Here is a 22,253-nt window from a genome sequence, read left to right as displayed (position 1 = left end):
GGATGCAAATTGAAAAAATAAAATTAAAAAAAGGAAGAACATTTTTATTATTTTATTTTTTTAATATATGAAATTTATTGTCAAATTGGTTTCCATACAACACCCAGTGCTCATCTTTTTAAAGATAATAATGGCCTCCTATAGTTGATACAGAATTTATTCCAACTTTCTGAGGCCTCCCCTTCAAAGAAGAAAGCTGCTTTTTTGTGTTTTCTCTCTCTCTCTCTCTGACAAATGAGTCTCAGGACAAATGCTCCTAAAATTTACCATATCTGTTGCGAAAGGGACTTTTTAGGTCATGTGATGGAGTTACTGGAGGTGGGGATAGAGAAAAGGAACCCTGTCAAAGACCTGTAGGTCAGGATCAGTCCTATCACTTCAGCATGAGGATCCCAGCTCTAACACAGTGCCCAGAATATCAGAGGCACTCAAAAATAATTTTATGGACTTATATAAAGTACAGGATTTTCCCCAAACTGTGAACTTAATTGTCTACTAATGTCTTTAGTCCATTCCTATTTATTTATTTATTTATTTACTGCCTTCTGGGGAAAGAGATATTTTGTGAAGCCCCTTACCCTTACCGAACTGAAGAGTGGCATCTATGAGGACACTGAAAATGCCTGAAAGGTAGTTGAATAGGACAAGTTTGATGTAGGCAGAAGTACTTTTAGTAAACAGAAAGCTCAGCAGGTACATGAGGGGAATGACAGACCAGCCATATAGCATGAAGATCAGCATTGTGTCCAGAAAATGGTAGTCTGTGATGTAAATATCCAATTGGCAGAATTTGAATGCTCCCTGAAACACAGAAGACACAGAAATAAGGCAAAGTGAAGGGCAACTGCAAAAATAATGCAAGCCAGAATGTTTAGAGAAGGAGATAGCAAATCCCATCACTATTTAGCATGGAAGTATTCATTAATTAAATCAGCCTCTAAAAAGGTCATTAGCCTAGGAGCATGAAGTAAGATACCTCTACGTCTGCTTCAGCAGAGGACAGCTCAATGAGCAGAACCAGTATAATTCCCTTTATTTTCTTCTACTTGGAATAATTTTTTAATTAACAAACAAAGTCAGTATACTTTCCCCCAAAAGTAGATTATTTCTCCGGAAAGCCTATTTCTCTAAAGACTTTTTATCTCTGGTTATATATATTATCTATCATACCTTTAAACCAGGTCTCCTGATTCTGTTCTATTCTCCCACTCCTATCACGTCCACCCAAGCAACTCTGGGGCCTCTTTCTTCCATTTTTCTAATTGAAATTTAAGGGGCGCCTGGGTGGCGCAGTCGGTTAAGCGTCCGACTTCAGCCAGGTCACGATCTCGCGGTCCGTGGGTTCGAGCCCCGCATCAGGCTCTGGGCTGATGGCTCTGGGCTGATGGCTCTGGGCTGATGGCTCGGAGCCTGGAGCCTGTTTCCGATTCTTTGTCTCCCGCTCTCTCTGCCCCTCCCCTGTTCATGCTCTGTCTCTCTCTGTCCCAAAAATAAATAAAAAACGTTGAAAAAAAAAAATTTAAAAACAGATACCGAAGCACAAAATTAGAGGTACCTAAACTGAATGGAAGATGGTGGTGGAGAGAAACCTGTAGTTGTTAAAGCAAAAAGATTTCTAGAAATCTGTATCTCATTAGTTAGTAAATGCAGTTTCTCCACAAATGTCAGCATTGTCTCTTTGGGCAGCTACACAATTACATAGCAGGACAACCAAGGAGAAAATAATACACTTAAGCTAAGAATAGTTATGCAATTGATTACTGATACTCTTGGTGGTGGTAGCAGTAGCAATAGAAAGGATTAGTAGGTTATTTATTTAAATCCAGTATCTGTAGCTATGGTTGGTTTGTTTCTGAATGAGCATTCTGTAAACTTAAACAGAATAAATACAATGAGGTAGTCAAATAAAAGTTGGGGTGATCTAGAAATCTCTGTGTTTGAAGGCTTAAAATCCTTGAAAGTCACAAATCATAAGCTATCTCAAGGAAAAGTTAAATTCCTACTTGGACAAGTAATATATTCTGTTCTTCGACAAGAAGACTGCATACTGTGAATATGTAGATTCTACCCAAATTGATCTATAAATAAACATGCACACAAGGTTTTTAAGTAAATATTTCAACCTCTTTATTATGAAATGTAACACATGCCCAGAATAATGCATAAAACATAAATGAATTATCATATTTTATTATCACAAAACATCGCGGGCAACCACCACCATGCCAGTACCCAAAGAAATCAATCATGAACTCCTTCAACTCCTGTAAAAGTAACCACTATTCTGAAATTTATCAATACTTCCTTATATTTCTTAATAGTATGATATGCATGCATTCCTAAATACTAAAATATGTATTAACTGTATTTTGAAATTTTTATGATTGTAATTATACAATATATATTTTTTGAATTTGGATTCTTACACTCAGCATTATGTTTGTGTGATTCATTCATGTGATGAATGCAACCTTAGTTCACTCTTTATCACTGCTATAGAAGATTCCTTTGAGTTTTACTTTTGATCGATAATGGGTTGCTTCCAAAGTTTCATCACTGTAGTAGCTTTGTTAGGGCTGCCATAACCAGATAGTGTGGACTGGTGGCTTAAGCAACAGAAATTCATTTTCTCACAGTTCTAGAGGCTGGAAGTCCAAGATTAAAATGCCAGCAGGGTTAGTTTTTTATTTTATTTTCTCTTTTTTTAATATTTCTGAAAAATTTTATTCAAACATGTCTTTCTAATTACAGAAATAGAACATGTTCAATGTAGAAAAACTAGAAAACGCACATATGCATAGGAAAATACAAAAATACTCAAAGTTCACAGCTCAAAGAACTTCACTATTAAAATGTGAACATCTATCACTTCAGACTATTTCAACTGCATACACTTATATATTTTTTCTTATAATGGACTACATTTTTGATTACTTAATGCTTTTCATGAGAAAAATATACTTTTCTAGTAGCTTCTTAGTAGTTCAATATCATTCCTTTATATAAATGTATCACAATTTACTTAGGCAATTTTTAAAAGTTTTTTTTTAAATTCCAGTTAACATACAGTGTAATATTTCAGGTGTATGATTTAGTGATTCAACACTTCATACAATACCTGGTGCTCATCACAAGTGCACTCCTTAACTTTCATCACTGATTTCACTCATCCCTCCACCCCCTTCCCCTCTGGTAATCATTGGTTTGTTCTCTATAGTTAAGAGTCTGTTTCTTAGTTTGCCTCTCTCTCTCTCTTTTTTCCCCCATGGTCATTTGTTTTGTTTCTTAAATTCCACATATGAGTGAAATCATATGAGTGGTATCACATGTCTTTCTCTGACTTACTTCACTTGGCATAATACCCTCTAGCTCCATCCATGTGTTTGCAAATGGCAATATATCATTCTTTTGATGGCTGAATGATATTCCATAATATTACATTCCAAACACTTGGGGTGTTTCCATTATTTGGCTATTGTAGATAATGCTGCTATAAACACTGGGGTGCATGTACCCCTTTGAATCAGTATTTTTGTATCCTTTGGGTAAATACCTAGTAGTGCAATTGCTGGATTGTGGGGTAGTTCTAGTTTTAACTTTTTGAGGAAACTCCATACTGTTTTCCAGAGTGGCTGCACCAGTTTGCATCCCCAACTGTGAAGGAGGGTTTCCCTTTCCACACATCTTTGTCAACACCTGTTGTTTCTCATGTTGATTTCAGCCATTCTGACAGGTGTGAGGTGATATTTCATTGTAGTTTTGATTTTTGTGTTTCCCTGATATTGAGTGATATTAAACAACTTTTCCTGTATCTGTTGGCCATCTGCATGTTTTCCTTGGGAAATAATGTCTATTCATGTCTTCTGCCCATTTTTAAATTGGATTATTTGTTTTTTGGGTGTTGAGTTTAATACGTTTTTTATAGATTTTGGATACTAACCCTTTATAAGATATGTCATTTGCAAATATCTTCTCCCATTCCATCGGTTGCCTTTTAGTTTTGTTGTATTGCTATATACTTCCCTCTTAGGACTGCTTTTGTTGTACCCCAAAGGTTTTGGACTGTTGTGTTTTCATTTTTATTTGTTTCCATGTATTTCTTTTAATTTTTTCTTTGATTTTCCTGATTTACCCATTTATAGTTCAGTAGCATATTGTTTAACCTCCATGTATTTGTGGTCTCTCCAAATTTTATCTTGTGGTTGACTTCAAGTTTCATAGAGTTATAGTTAGAAAATATACACAGTATGATCTCAACCTTCTTACATTTGTTGAGGCCTGACTTGTGTCCTAGTATGTGATCTACTCTGGAGAATGTTCCATGTGCACTAGAAAAGCATGTGTATTCTGCTGTTTTAGGATAGAATATTCTGATTATATCTATTAAGTCCATCTGGTCCAGTGTTATTCAAGGCCATTGTTTCCTTATTGATTTTCTGTTTAGTTCATCTGTCCATTGATGTCAGTGGGGTGTTAATATCCCCTATTATTATTGTCTTATTATCAATGAATTCCTTTATGCTTGTTAATTGTTTTATATATTTTGGTGCTTCCATGTTGGATGCATAAATATTTACTGTGGGAACAAGAACACCACAATGACCACAGGTGCACATTTGTTCAGGCTCCGAGATCTCTGAGAAAACTTGAGATTGTAAGGTTAAAAATAACCTAAAAGGACTTGAGTGAATTGCCCTTGGGAAATGTGGTCTGTTTGTTAGTATACAGATAGGGATGTTTTGCTTAAAGGAAGCCAGCTGTATATATAGCACAGTGCGTTCACTCCCTTCTTTGTCTTCGCTTCTATCCTAAAGATTCTTATCAGAACATATGTATCTGCAAGACTGCTCTTGTATGCAAGATAAGTATGATAGCTGAATCAGATGTACACTGTTGACATGCTTTGCTAAGCTTCTGTTGTTAATCATTGCTGATCTGTTTTTCCTGAAAACGTATATAAGATGTACAATAAACCTCGGTACCCCGGGCTGTTGGCTTGGGGTCCCCTGTGCCTTGCTCTACTGTTGTCTCTTTTTCTCACTTCCTTCACCACCCCAAGCCCATGGCCTATTGAGGTCGACAATTTACAATTGTTAGATCTTCTTCTTGGATTGTCCCCTTTATTATGATAGAGTGGCCTTCTTCATGTCTTGTTATAGTCTTTGGTTTAGTGTCTAGTTTGTTGGATATAAGTATTGCTACCCCAGGTTTCTTTTAAGATGCATTTGCATAATAAGTGTTTCTTGAGCCCTTTACTTTCAATTTGCTGGTGTCTTTAGCTCTAAAATGAGTCTCTTGGGCACCTGGGTGGCTCAGTCATTAAGCATCTGACTTGGGCTCAGGTCATGATCTCATGGTTCTTGAATTTGAGTCCTACATCAGGTGAGCATGAGCCCCAATTCCAGTGAGCTCAAGCCCTGCTTTGGATAAAAAAAATCACAAAAAACATGTGCCCCACTTCAGGGGAGCCCCACTTTCTCTCTCTCTCTCTCCTTCTCTCTCTTCCTCTACCTCTCCTGGGATTCTTTCTCTCTCTCTGCCCCTCAATCACTCATTCCCTCTCTCTCTCTCTCAAAATAAAATAAAATAAAGTAAAATAAAATAAAATAAAATAGTCTCTGTAGACAGCATATAGATGGGTCTTTTTTTTTTTTTAATCCATTATGACATCCTGTATCTTTTGATTGGAGCATTTAGTCCATTTACATTCAGAATAATTATTGATAGATATGTATTTAATGCCATTTTATTATTTGTTCTATTGTTGTTTCTGGAGATTTTGTCTGGTCCTTTCTTGCCTTTGTCATCTTTGGTCTCTCCTTTCCACTTGAAGATTCCCTCTTAATATTTCTTGCAGGACTGGTTTAGTGGTACAAACTCCTTTAGTTTTTGTTTGGAAAAATCTATGTCTCTTTCTATGCTGAATGATAGGCTTCCTGGATAAAGTATCCTTGGCTGCAGCTTTTTCCTATTCAACATGTTGAATATATCATGCTACTCCCTTCTGTCTTGCCATGATTCTGTTGAGACATCTACAGCTAGCCTTATGGGTCTTCCCTTGTAAGTTAAGGACTTCTTTTGTCTTGCTGCATTTAAGATTTTTTCTTTAGCACTTTATTTTGCAAATTTTATTATAATATATCTTGGTGTTGGTCTGCTTTTGTTGGGAATTCTCTGTGCCTCCTGGATTTCGATGTTTCTTTCCTCAGATTAGGGAAATTATTAGCTATTATTTCCCCAAATTTTCTGTACCCTTTTCTCTCTTCTTCTTCTGGGACTCCTATAATACAAATGTTATAACGTTTGATGGAGTCACTGAGTTCCCTAAGTCTATTCTTGTGTTCCATGATTCTTCTCTCTTTTGTTCAGTTTCATTATTTTCCATTATTTTGTCTTCTATATCACTTATTCATTCCTCTGCCTCTTCCACTCTACTGTTCACTGCATCAAGCTTGTTTCCAATCTCAGTTATTGTATTCTTTATTTCTGACATATTCTTTTTTAACTTTTTTATCTCTGTGGTAAGGGTCTCTCTGATGTCTTCCATTATTTTCACAAGCCCACCAAGTATCCTTATAATTGTTGCTTTGAATTCTCCATCAGGCATGTTACTTGTATCTGTTTCACTCAGATCTCTGGCTGTGGCCTTATCTCGTTCTTTCATTTGGGATGAATTCTTCCATCTTGGCATTTTTGTCCAAGTCTCCCCTGCCTTCTCTGTGTTAGAAAAGCCTGTAATGTTTTCTGTTCCTGAGAGTAAGTGGCTCTAGGAAGGAGAGGTCATATAGCGTCCAGAGTCTGGTGCCTTACTGTCTCTGGTGCATGTCGCATACACTCTGCATTGTGTTCTGGCTGCTCTATCCTTCAGACCAGTTGTCTGCAGAGGCTCTCCTTGCCTTCAGTGGGCAGTGTTTAGTCCTTGGCCAGAATGTGTTGAGTTTTAACTAGGTGTGCTCTAGTCTGCTTATTAAATGAGACCATACTACTTCTAGAAGACCTGCAGAACTCTCTGGTTGGGAGACATGGTGTGATGAGGGGTTTCTGCTGGTCTTCTGGGGAAGGGGACCACTGCACTGGGACTGAGTCATGCTTGACTGAGATGGGCCGTCCCGCCAAAGCACAGGGACATGGGACTTGTTGTAAGCAGGTTAGGAATCCTGTGTCAGTGCTGTGCTGCTTCCCTCAGGTGGCTGTGTGTTTATGATGAGGAGCAGGTGAATGAAATGGCACCAGCCAGCTCCTTTGTCCCCAGAGACAGGTTTCTGTGAATGTTGCCCCTCAAAAAAGCACTACTGGAAGAGCGAATAAGCTCCCCACTGTGTGTCCCAGGTGTTTTTCAGATCGCTATTTCCATGCTGTCTGCCTCTGAACTGTTCCTGCCTTCTTTCCAGGGAGCAGCACAGTGTCCTCTGAGCTCTATCCCAGCCAGCCTGCTGACCTTTAAAATTCCAGGCTTTAGAGACATGGTGTGGGCAGGGGCTTGTCTTGTCTTCAAGGGGAAGGACCTCTATGCTGTACTGACACAAGCTTGACTGAGAAGAGAAGTCCTGCCAGAGCACAGGGGTGTGGGGTTTGGTATCAGCAAGTTAGTCAGCCTTTGCCAGCACTGCACTTCTTCCAGGTGGCTCTGTATTTAAGCTAAGGGGTAGTGGAAGGAAATGGGGCCAGCCACCTCCTTTGTCCCTGGAGAGGCATCTCCATGAATGCTGCCTCTCAGGGATGCCCTCCAAGAAGAGCAAATAATCGCACCCCTGTGTGCCCCAGGCATTCTTCAGATTGCTTTTTCCACATCATCTGCCCCTAGGTTGTTTGCTGCCCTTCTCTCCAGAAGCAGGATAATGACTTCAGGGATCTAGCCCAACCAAGCCCCCTGACCTTTAAAACTCCAGGATTTAAGCCCTGGTGGTTGCAAGAACTCACAAAAATCATCCCCTCTCATTTTCCCAGCCAATGACCTTGGGGAAATGATTTCCTGTGCATTCCCCTGTGTGCTCTACTCTCTCTCACCTTCTCCATTACCATGGCTCTCTCCCATCCACAGCACCTGTTATCTTTTTCTCCCCTAAACCATCTCCACACTTCCTACCTTCTATGATGTGGCTTCTTTTCTCCCTTTAGTTGTGGAGTTAGCTTTGTCAGTCTTTAAGTTGACTTCTGGAGTATTTAGAATGATTTGATAGTTACCTAGTTGTGTTCGTGGAAGGAGATGAGCCTAGCATCATCCTACTCTGCCGCCATCTTAGGGTTGGTTTTTCTAAGATTTTTCTCCTTGGCTTGCAAGTGGCCACTTATTGGCTGTGTCCTCAATGGTCTTTACTATGTGCATGCACACTCCTTGTATCTCTTTGTATGTTCAAATATCCTCTTCTTATGAAGGATACTAGTCAGATTGGATTAGGACCTACCCTAACTGCTTCATTTTAACTTAATCACCTCTTTGAAGGTCCTATCTACAAATACAGTTAAGTTACATAATTAGAGAATAGGAATTTTCCATGGGGTACAGAAGGAAAATGAGCCCTCAAGAAACTGTACCTAATACTTACTAGTAGTAAGCAGCAGGTAATAAAGAAGATGATGAAATCCCACAGTAGAGCAGAAAGCCAGTACACAGGGACATAAACCCCACTCAAAAATTGGATGTGCTTTGCCTTAGTGATTTGTTCGGTCACTGTCAGGAGACAAAAGCCACTGATCAAAAGAGCCATGCCAAAATGTATATTTAAGGCCACATGGAGTCCATTTGACAATCTACAGAATAAGGAACAAAAGTAGATATATCAGAAAATCAATACAGCAGAAACAAATTTCTAGCAATAGGTATTTTTAATTATCTAAATGTAATCATATAGCATAGGAGAGATGCATTTAAAATATAAAATTTTAATAAAAAGGATAACATACGTTGCACTTTGTTTTTTATGCCTAAGGTATGGCTGAGGCTTATTGGAGACTATTAAAGAAGCATTAGAGCCAGCAATGGTCATGAGAAGAATGTTGTCTAATATCGACAGGGTCAGAGATGGTGAATGATATGCTTGATTGTTGAAAAGACCAGTAAGTATTATTTTATTTGTCTTCACCTCAATGGAAAATGCAACAATGCATAAGTGAATACAATCTTCATTTTCCATTAAGTATTTCAGTAGGTCACCTAGGATGAGGAAACGAAGTTGATCAGTTTATCCACAAAAGAGGTCATCTACAACATATGTTGGGGAAAGGAACAAATAATTTTACTTGGTTCTCATCCCTTTAAATTTTCTCATAATAATTATTTCAAACATTTGCCATTCTCCTCAAGCACTCTATTCCATCATTAAATTCCAAGCTCTCTCACTTCATAGCCTATAACCTAGATTCCTACTTCACTGAGAAAACACAGGCACATGGTATAGACTTCCTTATCTATCTCAAAGAGATCCATAAGTATATCCACTTATAGATTGTATTGCTTAAGGCAAAAAAACCCTTCCTCTGTGAAAATAAAAGTGTGGATTAAAAAAATAAAAAGTCACCTGTTTGAAGGTGTAGATATCTAAAAATACAATCAACACTTGGGGACTAAGCCCCTAGAAGGAATATAAATGCATTGAAGCGAGCCAAAAATTCCATACCCCTTTTTCCTTTAAGGCATTTTAGATTTATAAATTACAGATGCACTGGTAAATCTTCAAGCTTTCAGTGCGGCTCCTGAGGGCTATTCCATAAGAGTAAGAGTGAGTAACATTAGATCAGTTCTTATAAAAATTTCCACCCAGTCTCAAATTACTTAAATCACTGATTAGATTTAGAGCTTCCCTTAACCTCACTATCTTTCAGAAGCTAAAGTAAATCTCCTCTGGAGAAGACAATCTCAAGTAGATTCATATCATTTTCATGTACAATATTTGGCATTCAATTAAAAAATTACTAAGTATAATAAAAAAAAACAGAACCAAGAAAAAGCACAGATAATAGAACTAGATCCACATATAAACTAAGTATTAGAGACAGAAAATTTATCAGAGAACTGGAGTCCACAGAAAGAATCAAATATTGATGTTAGAATTGAAAAAACACATCAATTAAAATTAAGAATTCAACATATATAGGGGCACCTGGGTGGCTTAGTTGGTTAAGTGTCTAACTTTGGCTCAGGTCTTGATCTTGTGGTTTGAGTTTGAGCCCTGCGTCAAGCTCTGTGCTAACAGCCCAGAGCCTGGGGTCTGCTTCAGACTCTGTGTCTCCATCTCTATCTGCCCCTTCCCCCCCTCTCAAAAATAAATAAACATTAAAAAGTTAAAAAAAATTCAACATATAACTCATAGCAGGTTGGATACAAATAAAGAGTTGACAGGAAACTGGAAGACAGGTTGATTAGAAAATACCCAGCTAAAAGCACAGTGAGAAAGAGAATGGGAAACAAAAGACAAGACATAAATTACCAATATTAGAAATGACACAGGGGAAATCAATACAGATCCTACAGATGTCAAAAGGGTAATAAAGGAATACTGTGAACAACTTTACACACAAAATTTGACAATTTAGATGAAACAGATTACTTCCTCTAAATGGATAAACTACAACAATTCTCCCAATGTGATACAGGTCATTCGAATAATTGTAATTATTAAGGAAATTTAACTCATAAATTAAAAATTCCTCCCAAAAGAAATCTCTAGGCCTAGATGTTTTCACTGGAAATTTCTACCAAATGTTTAAGGACGAATCAACACTAATTATACACAATGTCTTTCAGAAAATATAGGAGAAGGGAGTATTTTTGAATTCTTTTTATCAAGTTAGTATTGCTCTAATAGAAGAAAGACAGTACTAAAAAAAAAAAAGGAAAATTACAAATATTCTTCACAAATGTAATGAAACACCCCTTAACAAAATATTAGCAATAAAATTTAGCATGAAAATAATTGCAACTCTGATCACGTAGGGTCTATTCCAGGGATCCAACGCTGGTTCAACATTTAAAACTCAGTCAATGTTATCCACCATATTTTAGGCTGAAGAAAAATCATTAATAATCATATTGATCTATGCAGAAAAAACATCTGACAAAACTCAGTAATCAGTCATGAAAATACTCTGAAAAAGAAAGTTATAGAGCTGAAGTTCGTCACTTTTATATAGAACATCTAGAAAATCTCTATAGCTAAAATTATACTTTTGATGCAAGACTGCCTACTATCCCCCTAAAACCAGGAACAAAGGAAAGAATGCCCACTCTCACCACTCTGATCCAACACTGTGCTAGAGGTTCTACCCAGGGCAGTAAAGCATAAATAGTGAATAAAAGATATGCAGATCATAAAAGAAGAAATAAAACTGCTTTCATTTGCAGGTGACATGATTGTCTATATAGAAAATCCAAAGGAATTCACACACAAAAATTTGAAACTAATGCATGAATTCATCAAGTTTGCAAGATACAAAATAACATACAAAAATCAATTGTTTTCTATACACTAGAATAAACATATAGACACCAAAATTAAAAATACAATACCATTTATATTTGTTAAAGAAATGAAATGTTTAGGTGTAAATTCAACAAAATACATACAGGACATGTATGATGAAAAGTATGCAACACTGATGAAAGAAAAAAGTTCTTCATGGAATTCTAAATAAATCAGTTATGTTCATGGATGGACTATCCAACACAGTAAAGATGTCACTTCTCCCCAAGTTGAGACACAGATTTAATTAAATCTTGTCAAAATTCCAAAATTTTATTTTTGTATTTATAGACAAGCTTATTCTAACATTTAAATGGAGGGGCATCAAGGTGGCTCTGAAGTCAGCTAAGTGTCTGTCTTCAGCTCAGGTCATGATCTCATGGTTCATGAGTTTGAGCCCTGCATTGGGCTCTGTGCTGACAGCTCAGAGCCTGGACCCTGCTTTAGATTCTGTGTCCTCCTCTCTCTCTGCCCCTCCCCTGCTTACATTTTGTTTCTCTCTCTCTCAAAATGAACAAACATTAAAAAAATTTTAAAAATATTTAAATGGAAACAAAGGAACTAAGAAACTTTAGATAATGAGAAAAAAGTGGGAGGAATCAGCCTACCACATATCAAACGTAATAGTGATGAAGGAAGAAATACACAGGTTAATGGAATAGAAAAGGGAGCCCCAAAATAGGCTCACATGCACCCAAATGATTTTTGATAAATGTGTGAAAAGTTAAATGGATATCATAGTTTAACAAATGTTATTGGAGCACTTGGACATCTACAAGTACAAAATTTATCCTTGACCCACATCTCACATGTATTAAGGTCAATGCCAAACGAATCATGACTTTAGATGTAAAGTGTAAAACTAAAAATTTCAGAAAACTATAAACATTTAAGATAAAATTTTCAGGATCTAGGGCTAGGCAATGAGTTTTTAAATTATTTTTTAAACATAATTTATGGCCAAATTGGCTAACATACAGTGTGTAAAGTGTGCTCTTGGTTTTTGGGGTAGATTCCTGTGGTTCATCGCTTACATACAATACCCAGTACTCATCCCAACAAGTGCCCTCCTCAATAGGCAATGAGTTTTAGACTTGACACCAAATACACAATCCATAAGAAAATGAATATGTGGGACTTCATCCAAATAAAAAACTTTTATCCTGCAGAACCCATTAAGATAATGAAAAGATAATAAACAGTATGAGAGAGAATATATAACGAACTCTCAAAACAACAGTAAAAAACAAAACAAAACACTATCCACTTAGAAAATGAGCAAAACACTTGAACACACATTTCACTGAACATGGTACACAGATGTCAATAAGCATAAGAAAGGATGTCAAAGGCAAATTAAAACAACAATGAGAATCTTAAGTTTTGCCTCCCTCTCTGTTTTTATCTCATTTTTCTTTCCCTTCCCCTATGTTCATCTGTTTTGTTTCTTAATTTCCACATATGAGTGAAATACGATATCTGTCTTTCTCTGATCGACTTGTATTTCACTTAGCATAATACATTCTAGTTCCATCCATGTTGTTTCAAATGTTCTTAAATACAGAGAACAAATAGAGGCTTGCTGGAGGAGAGGTGGGTGGAGGAAGGGGTAAATGGGTGATGGGAATCAGGGAGGGCACTTGTGATGAGCACTGGGTATTGTATGTAAGTGATGAATTACTAAATTCTACTCCTGAAACCAATACTACACTATATGCTAACTAACCTGAAATAAAAAAACATAATGAAATACCACAACACATCTATCAGAATGGCTAAAATAAACATAAAAATAGTGACAACACAAATGCTGGGGAAGATGAGAGGAACTGGATCACTCATTCATTTTTGGTGGGAATGTAAAAAGATACAGCCATCCTGAAAAACAGTTTTGTAGTTTCTTCAAAAAACAAACATGCAACCGTCATGTGTCAACAATTAAAATTAAAATCCTAGGCATTTATCCCATAGAACTGAAGATGTAGGTTCACACAAAAATATGTACACAAAGTTTCATAACAGCTTTATTCATAAAAGACAAAAACTGGGGGGGGGGCGGGGAACGAGGTGTCCTTCAATGGGTGAACGGTTAAACAAACTGTGGTACATCCCCATGATGGAACAGCTCATAGCATATGATGGAATGTACTATGGAGAGACACCACACCAGAGAATTATGCTGAGTGAAATGCCAATCCCAGAAGTTTACATATTATATGATTCCATTTTTATGTCTTGAAATGATTAAGCTATACAAGTGGAGAACAGATTAGTGATTGCCAGGTAGATAGGGAATGAAGAGAGCAGCAGGAATGATCCTTGTGGTGATGGAATGTTCTGTATCAATGTCAATATCCTGGTGGGGATATTGTATTATAGTTTCGCAAGATGTTACCCTTGGTACACAGAATCTCTCAGTATTATTTTACACAACACTAAAATGACAATTATCTCAAAACAAAAAGTTAAAGTATCAAATTCAATGCTAATGGTTCTTATTCTCCTCCACTTCTAAAGGGAAAACTAAATCTACTTTAGTCCTCTTCAGAGATCTTTCAAACCTATCTTTCTTTCTTTCCTTCTTTCACAGCCTTAACCTCTCTTGCCTGGATTATCACAATTATATCCTAGCTGACTTCATTGACATTGGATCCCTCCCTTTTCGAATCATTCCCTCACATTTCAGTTTGATAAGATTATATTTAATTATATGCTCATTATGTGCCAGGAATTGGGTTAGGTTCTAGAGATATAAAAGAAGTTCTGGCCTCTCCACAATTAGTTTCAGAGGCACATGAAAAATGCGCTATTGTAATTCAGTGAGATAAATTCCATAAAAGAGGCATTCATCTAAATTGTGGAAGAAGAGGAAATGTAAACTGTTGTTTGGGAGGGCAGATGGCATTTTTCATTTATTATAAGCTCATATCCTTTCTAAAGCACATACTCACTTATTTTGTGGTTCTGCTTAAAAAGTTAGCAGTGATTTCCCCAGTGTTAATGTGTATACTATTTGAGAAGAAAGTTAGAGAGGAGAAATTATCTAGAAACAATTTCCTTGTTAGTAAACATTTTCTTATAGTTTGGGGAAAAGAGAGAGCAAGTTCTCGCTCTATTTTTACCCTAAAATTTTCAGTTAAAAAAGGCATGCAGTTTGGAATAGAGAGAAACCATGTAAAACTAGTAGAGTTCACTTATAAAAGGTTCTGTGTCTAAGCTAATGAGAGTACAAGATAGAAAAGTACATGTAAGGTTCTTAAAAAACAAAGTAGGACTGGCTAAGCCTAAACATTATCTCTCTATGACTTGATAATTTCTAGCTAATGAACTTTAAAATAATAACACTAAATTGAGAATGCTTATCAGTGGGGCTACTGTATTATTCTATTGTATTTTTCAGTCTTATTATCAATATAATAAAGCATATTTAATCATTTTACTTTTTTAATGTAAGCAGTATGTCATAATTTTTTAAAAATAATGATTTTATTCTTTATCCTCTGTCCTTATTGTATGACCTTGGTTAACAAAGGCTTACCTACTATTTGTAGTGGAGGAAGAATAGGGATGATTATTCGTAGTCAGCCAACCTATTACTTGTAGGTTGTAGAATCAGTATCAGTATGATGTTTATAAAAAACAATTAACATTTCTGAAATGCAGTTTTACAACAGAACCTCAATGACAGAAAAAAAAGAACCATACAAGCTTGCCAAAACTTCAGGCTATTTGCTAACTCAAGAACACTGTTCATCAGATCACAGTTTAAAAAAAAAAGTGCAGTCTCTGGGAGGAAATGATGACTTAAGAGAACAAACAGACTTTATGGTCAGAGAGGTAATGCAGTGCAGTGAGTGGTTAAGTTTGCAGATGTCAGCAGAACAGATTAAAGTCTCTATTTATTACATGCCTGATATGGGGCAAATTACTGGACTTCCTTAAATGCCAGTACCCTTAATTTAACTGATGTTATGAATAAAAATATCTACTATAGGGTGCCTGGGTGTCTCAGCTGGTTAAGCATCTGACTTGAGCTCAGGTCATGATCTCACAGTTCATGGGCTCGAGTCCTGCTTTGGACTCTGTGATGACAGCTCAGAGCCTAGAGCCTGGAGCCTGCTTTGGATTCATTGTCTCCCTCCCTCTCTGGCTCTCCCACAGTCGCACTTTGTCTGTCTTTCAAAAATAAGTAAACTTTAAAAAAACATTAAAAAAATAAATCAGGGTGATTGCTCAGATTAAATAACATGCAGGTAAAGTGCTTAGCTGAGTTCTTGTCAAAACCAAGGGCTCAGTAAATGTAAACTATTATTGCTAGTATCTTAAAAACAAATGTATTCAGAGGAACTAGCCCATTAAGTCTTTAGTTACTCTGTAGCCAAATATACCATTAAGACCTTCTTTGCAAATCATACAACCAGATCTTCATCTAAGAGCAGTCTTTTTTTACTTAAAGAGTCTTACCTTGCACTTCCTTAAGTGTGTGTTTGTCAGACTCTAGCATACTCCTAAGGTGTTTTAGGAAAATCAGGGTCAAATTAGAATTCCCAGAAATAGATAAAGGCACTATTGTTTGACCATATTGATTCAAATCCATTTGTCTGGCCTTTTCATCATTATTATGTGAAAAATTTTCAGCCTTTGAGAGAAAAGTAAAGGAACCTAGAAGTGCCAGCATCTGTAGCAAAATCAATCTCCAATTCCTCCAACTGAACAGCACCCTCTTTATGAACATGGCACAGAACTGCTGGTGGTAGAGGGAATACTAAAGAAGGAGGAAAAAAAACACCATGTTACAATATTCATGGACCCAAACAGGTCATTCATGATGACATTCATTAAGATGAATGAACACTCTGGAATTTTATAGAAGACACATAAAATTTACCTACATAAATACTTAGAATCTAAGCATAGTGTGATACTACATGAGAGTTTGATCAGTCTTTTCTTTATAAGGCAGGGGTCAACAAACTATGACCTATTTTTGTAAACCAAATTTTCCTGGAACACAGCTATACCCATTCATTTCTGTATTGTCTATTGTTGCTTTTTTGCTACAAAGACAGAGTGGCGTGATTGCAAGAGAGACCAAGTGGGCAACTTGCCTCAAATATCTATTATTCCTTTCTGCAATACTGTTGTAAGGTATTAAATATGGTGTTTAAGGTCTGGATTTTCATATAACACACTTAAAATCTCAACAGGATGATTTTCCCCAGACTCCTGACAGTCAAAATACAAACAAACAAACAAACAAACAAACAAACAGATTCCTTATAGGAGGAAGAGATAATTAGAAGAAGAAGCAAAGGAATGGTGGGCAACTCACTTCCCATGCTGAGGATCGCACTGATTAAGGAAAGATCCCTTATGCAGTATGAATACCCACAGCAAAAACTTAAAACACTGGGCATGCTTGATTACTAAAAACCATGCTCTTTCCGGTTCTCTTTAGCTTCAGTGAACTACCAAATTTCTGGGTTAGCAATTTGAGAGAAAAGAAAAGAATTCTAAGACAGAAAAAAGAACTAAGGAATAGCAAAGGTGAGAGTGACCTTTATCTAGACCTCATCACTTCTGCACTGGGAAATTAATTAGTTTGTGGTAGAGACTGCTCCCTAACTGGTGGGGTGCAGTGGCTAAGAATGCCACACCATCTTTGTTCAAGTAGTAAAAGAAGATGTACCTCTTGTGCGCCAATCAAAAAAATATACATAAGGTTTCTTAGCAAAGGTGCTTACCCCAGTATTAAACATAATAGCAGGACTTTCGTTCATGGTGGAACACTGTGCTCTCTCATTGCTTGACATATCCCTATTCTGGTTCTTAACTGAGACTTCACTCATCACAGAGGGAGGTGGAGTTTGGGTAGCTGGGATATCTACTTGTGAATCTTCCATATTATTGACTCTGCATAAAAATAGGACACAGCATTTAATTTCAATTCTATCCCATGTCTTATTTGAAGAATGTGAGTCACAACATTGAACTCAGAAGCCTCCTTGGTTTGCTTATTGACTTGGCAGGGGGCATTATATGGAGGCAACAGGGTAACTCTGGTAGAGTAGTGGTTCCCAAACGCCAGTCACAGGACTGCTGCGAGACATAGTAAATCTAGGAAAACTAGTGCAAGGTATTGAATGCTTCATTAGGTTGAACTGATTCAAGTTAAAGATTAACATCTTAGTCATATTTTGAGTATATCAAAATATCTGCTCCTATTTTGAAATGATGGCAGTATTTTTTCAGTGTTGCTGTAGAAAAAAATCATGTCAGTTCCCTCCTCCTCGCACCTCTTAAATTTCTAATGTGTGACTCTGAGCCTGGTGAGTTTACAGAAGGGACCAAGATGTGGTCCTCCCCCCACCCCCTGGCCACGGTTTTTATTTTCCCTATGTATCCTTGCTCACCTAAAAAATACTTCTTCCATGGTAGTAACAGAGGCACCAAAGCTAGCAATGCCTAACTCATACCGTCTCTTTTCCAGATCAGTAAACAGAGCTTCAAAGCTAGAATAAGAATTAGAATAAAAGTAAGAAAGGGAAGGGAAATGGGGAAGGGGAGGAGTAAATGTTAGCACCAAATCAGAAGATTTTCCTACTTATATATTTTTATTTTGAACTGATTTCCCCCCAGCAGTGGGGAAAATGTAGCTCATTCTTCACTTCAATACTTATAATAGAACGCACAAACTGCTGCAGCAAATTGTTTCCCATTCTACTTAATTCTTGAAAACACATAATTCTTGTCTTCTAAAACTACAAAAAGACTATATATGCTAATGACTCTAGGGCACATGAGTTAATTTATCACGCACATATCCAGGCCATGGTTCTTATTCAGTAAGTTTAAAAAAAGGGCGGCGCCTGGGTAGTTCAGTCAGTTGATGTCTGACTCTTGGTTTTGGCTGAGGTCATAATTCCAGGGTTGTGGGATTGAGCCTGGCACCAGGCTCCACACTGACAGCACGGAGCCTGCTTGGGATTCTCCCTCTCCCTCTCTCTCTGCCCTTTCCTCACTCATGCACCCTCTCACTGGAAATAAACTTTAAAAAAAAAACAACAAAAAAACATATTCCAATTAGCAGGGAAAAAGTCACTCAAAAATAGGAAATGGAGTAGGTATAGTAAAAATTATATGTAGAGAAGAACATACAGTTTCAGTAATCAAGAAAAGCCATGGAAATTGAGCCAGATGCAATGTAGAGACATCAAGAGTGGGTTTAAAAAATTTTTTTTAAATGTTTATTTTTATTTATTTTTTTTTTTAATTTTTTTTTTCAACTTTTTTTTTTTTTTTTTTAATTTATTTTTGGGACAGAGAGAGACAGAGCATGAACGGGGGAGGGGCAGAGAGAGAGGGAGACACAGAATCGGAAACAGGCTCCAGGCTCCGAGCCATCAGCCCAGAGCCTGACGCGGGGCTCGAACTCACGGACCGTGAGATCGTGACCTGGCTGAAGTCGGACGCTCAACCGACTGCGCCACCCAGGCGCCCCTGTTTATTTTTATTTTTGAGAGAGAGGGAGAGAGAAAGGCAGGGGCAGAGAGAGAGGGAGACATAGAATCTGAAGCCGGCTCCAGGCTCTGAGCTGTCAGCGCAGAGCCCAACATGGGGCTCGAACTCACGAACCTCAAGATCATAACCTAGGCCAAAGTCAGAAGCTTAACCAACTGAGCCACCCAGGTGCCCCAGAGACATCAAGAGTTTTAAAGAATAGTTTTCCTGGGAAGATTTTTACAGTACTTCATGTTTAAAAGATGATCTTTTCCAAAACCCTCCAGGTCTCAAAACCATGGGATATATTCCCAATGAGGAGCAAGTGAAGTGTTTGCCCCTCTCAGTGTTGGAGGAACTCAAAATTCACTCTTTTGGAAGATAAAAATTTCCTCCATATTTAAACTTAAATTGTTTTCCATTCAATACATCTAGTTTTGCACATTGGTTCTAAACTTACACCCTTAGTTATATAGAACATGTATAATCTACCTACATGACAGCCTTCACATGTTTTAAGTCCATTTCTTCTGGGTGCTTCTTCATTCCTAGTGCTTGACTTTTCAGCTAGGATTCACACATTTTCTTTTTTTTCTTTAATTTTAGTTAAGAAATTAATATGTATGCATCATAAAATATTTAGAGATGAATTATAAAAATATAAACATCATCACAATACCAGGCCCCAAAGACACCGACTGTTAATACACTATAATTTGGCATATTTATTTGTTTTTGTTTGCTTTGACTTCATACAATACATCACAAAATTAAACTTGTATAATGCTTTAAATGCACAAATATAGCACTAACTGGAGACAAATACCCATTAACAGTTTAACGAATAAATTATGGTATGATATGATACAATAACATCTAAGTAAAATGTAGATTTTTCCTCAGCTATCTTAAAAATAGGAAATCCTAAAAGTCCTACCATAAACAGCTGACCAAAGATTCAGGTAAACAAAACAAGATTCAGAACACTATTACGATAGGATTTCATTTCTGTAAAACTAATTATTATTATTGTACCTATGTCAGTATATGTATGCGATGTACAATATATTGTATTCATGTCAGTATATGCATGTAATGATCCTGAGAAATATACACAGAAATTTTCCCAGTGATTATGGGAGACATTCACTTTCTATTTCATACACTTCAGAACTAAATAAGCTTTTTGATTCTGTAGCTGAGCAAACTTTAGGCTCCTTAGTGATAATCAGTAAAGAAAAAAGATAATAGGTAAAAAAAATTATTGTATGAGCCAATCATAATGTGAAGAACATATATTTTTCTCATTATATAAGTTTTATTATGTATAATATATAAAATAGTATATATTTAACAAATATAATTATATACATTCTATATATTATACTTGAGATGAATACACAAAATATAAAAAAGAAATAAAAGTGACCATCTTGAGTATAGCTGTTTTTCTCATATGTCTTGTTATTTATTATATACAATATATAATACATGTTATATATAATACACATAAATATATATTTAATAAGTATATAGATAAAATTATAAAGATAATATATAGTCTACTTAAGAGGAGAATACAGAAAAATATAAAAACAGAAAAAATGTGACCATCTAGAGTATACTACTGTTGACATTTGATGTATTCTACCCATTACGAAGTTTTTTCATTACATATGTTTTTAAATAAAGATTTTTTTTACTGAGGTATAACAAAGTATACTATTTATGAACTAATTTTCACATATGTACATACCTGGATAACCACCCAGATAAGATAGAGAACATTTCCAGAACCCCACAGGGGGATTTCCCAAGGCCCTTTCTTAATCAATAACTTCCTTCCCTGTGTCTATGTATGCACACAACCCCCCCCCCCACACGCGCACACACACACACCTAGGCATTTTATGGTAATTTTATTATTTTTTCTTAAAAAAGATCTTATTTTGGGGGCACTTGGGTGGCTCCATTGGTTAAGCACCTGATTCTTGATAGTGGCTCAGGTCATCATCCTAGGGTTGTGGGGTTGAGCCCTGTATCGGTCTTTGCCTGCTTGGGATTCCCTCCCCTCTCTCTCTGCTCCTACCCGGCTTGTGCCTGCTTTCTCTCTCTCCTTCTCTAAATAAATATTAAAAAAAGATTTTATTTTTAAGTCATCTCTACACCCAATGTAGGGTTCAAACTTACAACCCTAAGATCAAGAGTCACATGGTCCACTGACTGAGCCAGCCAGGCACTCCTCTTATAGAGGTGATTTTAATTCTAGAATTCCATAACTAAAGATTTTTTTCTTTTCTTGAACTTCATATAAATGGAATCCTACAGCCTATATATTTTTTCCTAATGTTTCCATGTCTGCGAGATTCATTCATATTGTATATACTAATAGTTTTTTCTTTTTATTGCTATGTTCTTCCATTTTCCTGCTGATGGACATTTTGGAGCTATTATGAATAGTGTCTACAAGTATAAACACTCTTCTACGTCTCTTCTCAGGGACAAGTGTTTTTTTTAGATATATATTAGGAATAATTGCTGAGTCATAGGATAAGCACATATTTAGCTTAGTAAACATAGCAATGTTTACTAAGTTTACATGTTAAGCAGTTTTACCATTTTATACTTCTATCAGCAATGAGATCCATTTACCATGTTTATATGCTATAATCTGTCTTTTTAGTTTTAGCCATTCCTGTGGGTGTGTAGTGGTAATGTACTGGTTGGTCTCTTTATTTTTTTCAGTTTTCTTCATAGTTCTGGGAAGAATTCTTGACACAGTGTTCTCCTTCAGGAGTTCTGTTTTCTGCCACAATTATTTGGTCAGTTTTTTACTAGTCAATCAATAATTTCATATCATTTTATCCCATTTTCCCTCCTCCAAGTGTTCTCTTTAATTGTTCAAGTGTTCTCTTTAATTTGATTGAGACTATAAAGCAGAGAGTTTCTAAAGTTTTTCATTTTGGGAAATTATTTTCAAAGTAGGCATTTCTTATTATTTCTTAGATTGGTGCTTTTATTTCAAAATGCAGTATCTTTTCTACAGGCATTCTTTCCCTTTTCACCTTTATGAAAGAGATTGATGTTTATCCATCATGTGGAGGAAACATGTGGAGGGAATTCTGTCCAAGACTAAGATGAGTTTTTGCATGATTTAGTGATTTCTTAGTTCTCATTCTATGTTTTGTTGTGTTTGATTGTTTTCTTTGTGAATCAACCATGGGATCATCAATGTCAATTTTTGAAGTTTAAAATTAGAATTGGATTGGCACATCTCCAGTTTTCTAACACCAC

At 36.5% G+C, this 22,253-nt stretch overlaps 1 protein-coding gene across 1 annotated transcript in view; it reads right to left on the bottom strand.

Moving 5' to 3' along the window:
- The window catches only part of LOC125928638 (phospholipid-transporting ATPase ABCA3-like), a 164,888-nt gene that overhangs the window by 39,394 nt on the left and 103,241 nt on the right, over positions 1-22,253 (bottom strand). Inside the window, 6 exon segments of the mRNA XM_049639368.1 lie at positions 585-801; positions 8,547-8,751; positions 8,905-9,154; positions 15,924-16,224; positions 17,204-17,372; positions 17,873-17,971. Of these exon segments, the coding sequence (XP_049495325.1) occupies positions 585-801; positions 8,547-8,751; positions 8,905-9,154; positions 15,924-16,224; positions 17,204-17,372; positions 17,873-17,971 (1,241 nt within the window).

The sequence above is a fragment of the Panthera uncia genome, chromosome E3 (genome assembly GCF_023721935.1).
Source record: "Panthera uncia isolate 11264 chromosome E3, Puncia_PCG_1.0, whole genome shotgun sequence".
Lineage (NCBI taxonomy): Eukaryota > Metazoa > Chordata > Mammalia > Carnivora > Felidae > Panthera > Panthera uncia.
The sequence above is the reverse complement of the archived record's forward strand: the minus strand, read 5'-3'. Positions and strand labels throughout refer to the sequence as shown.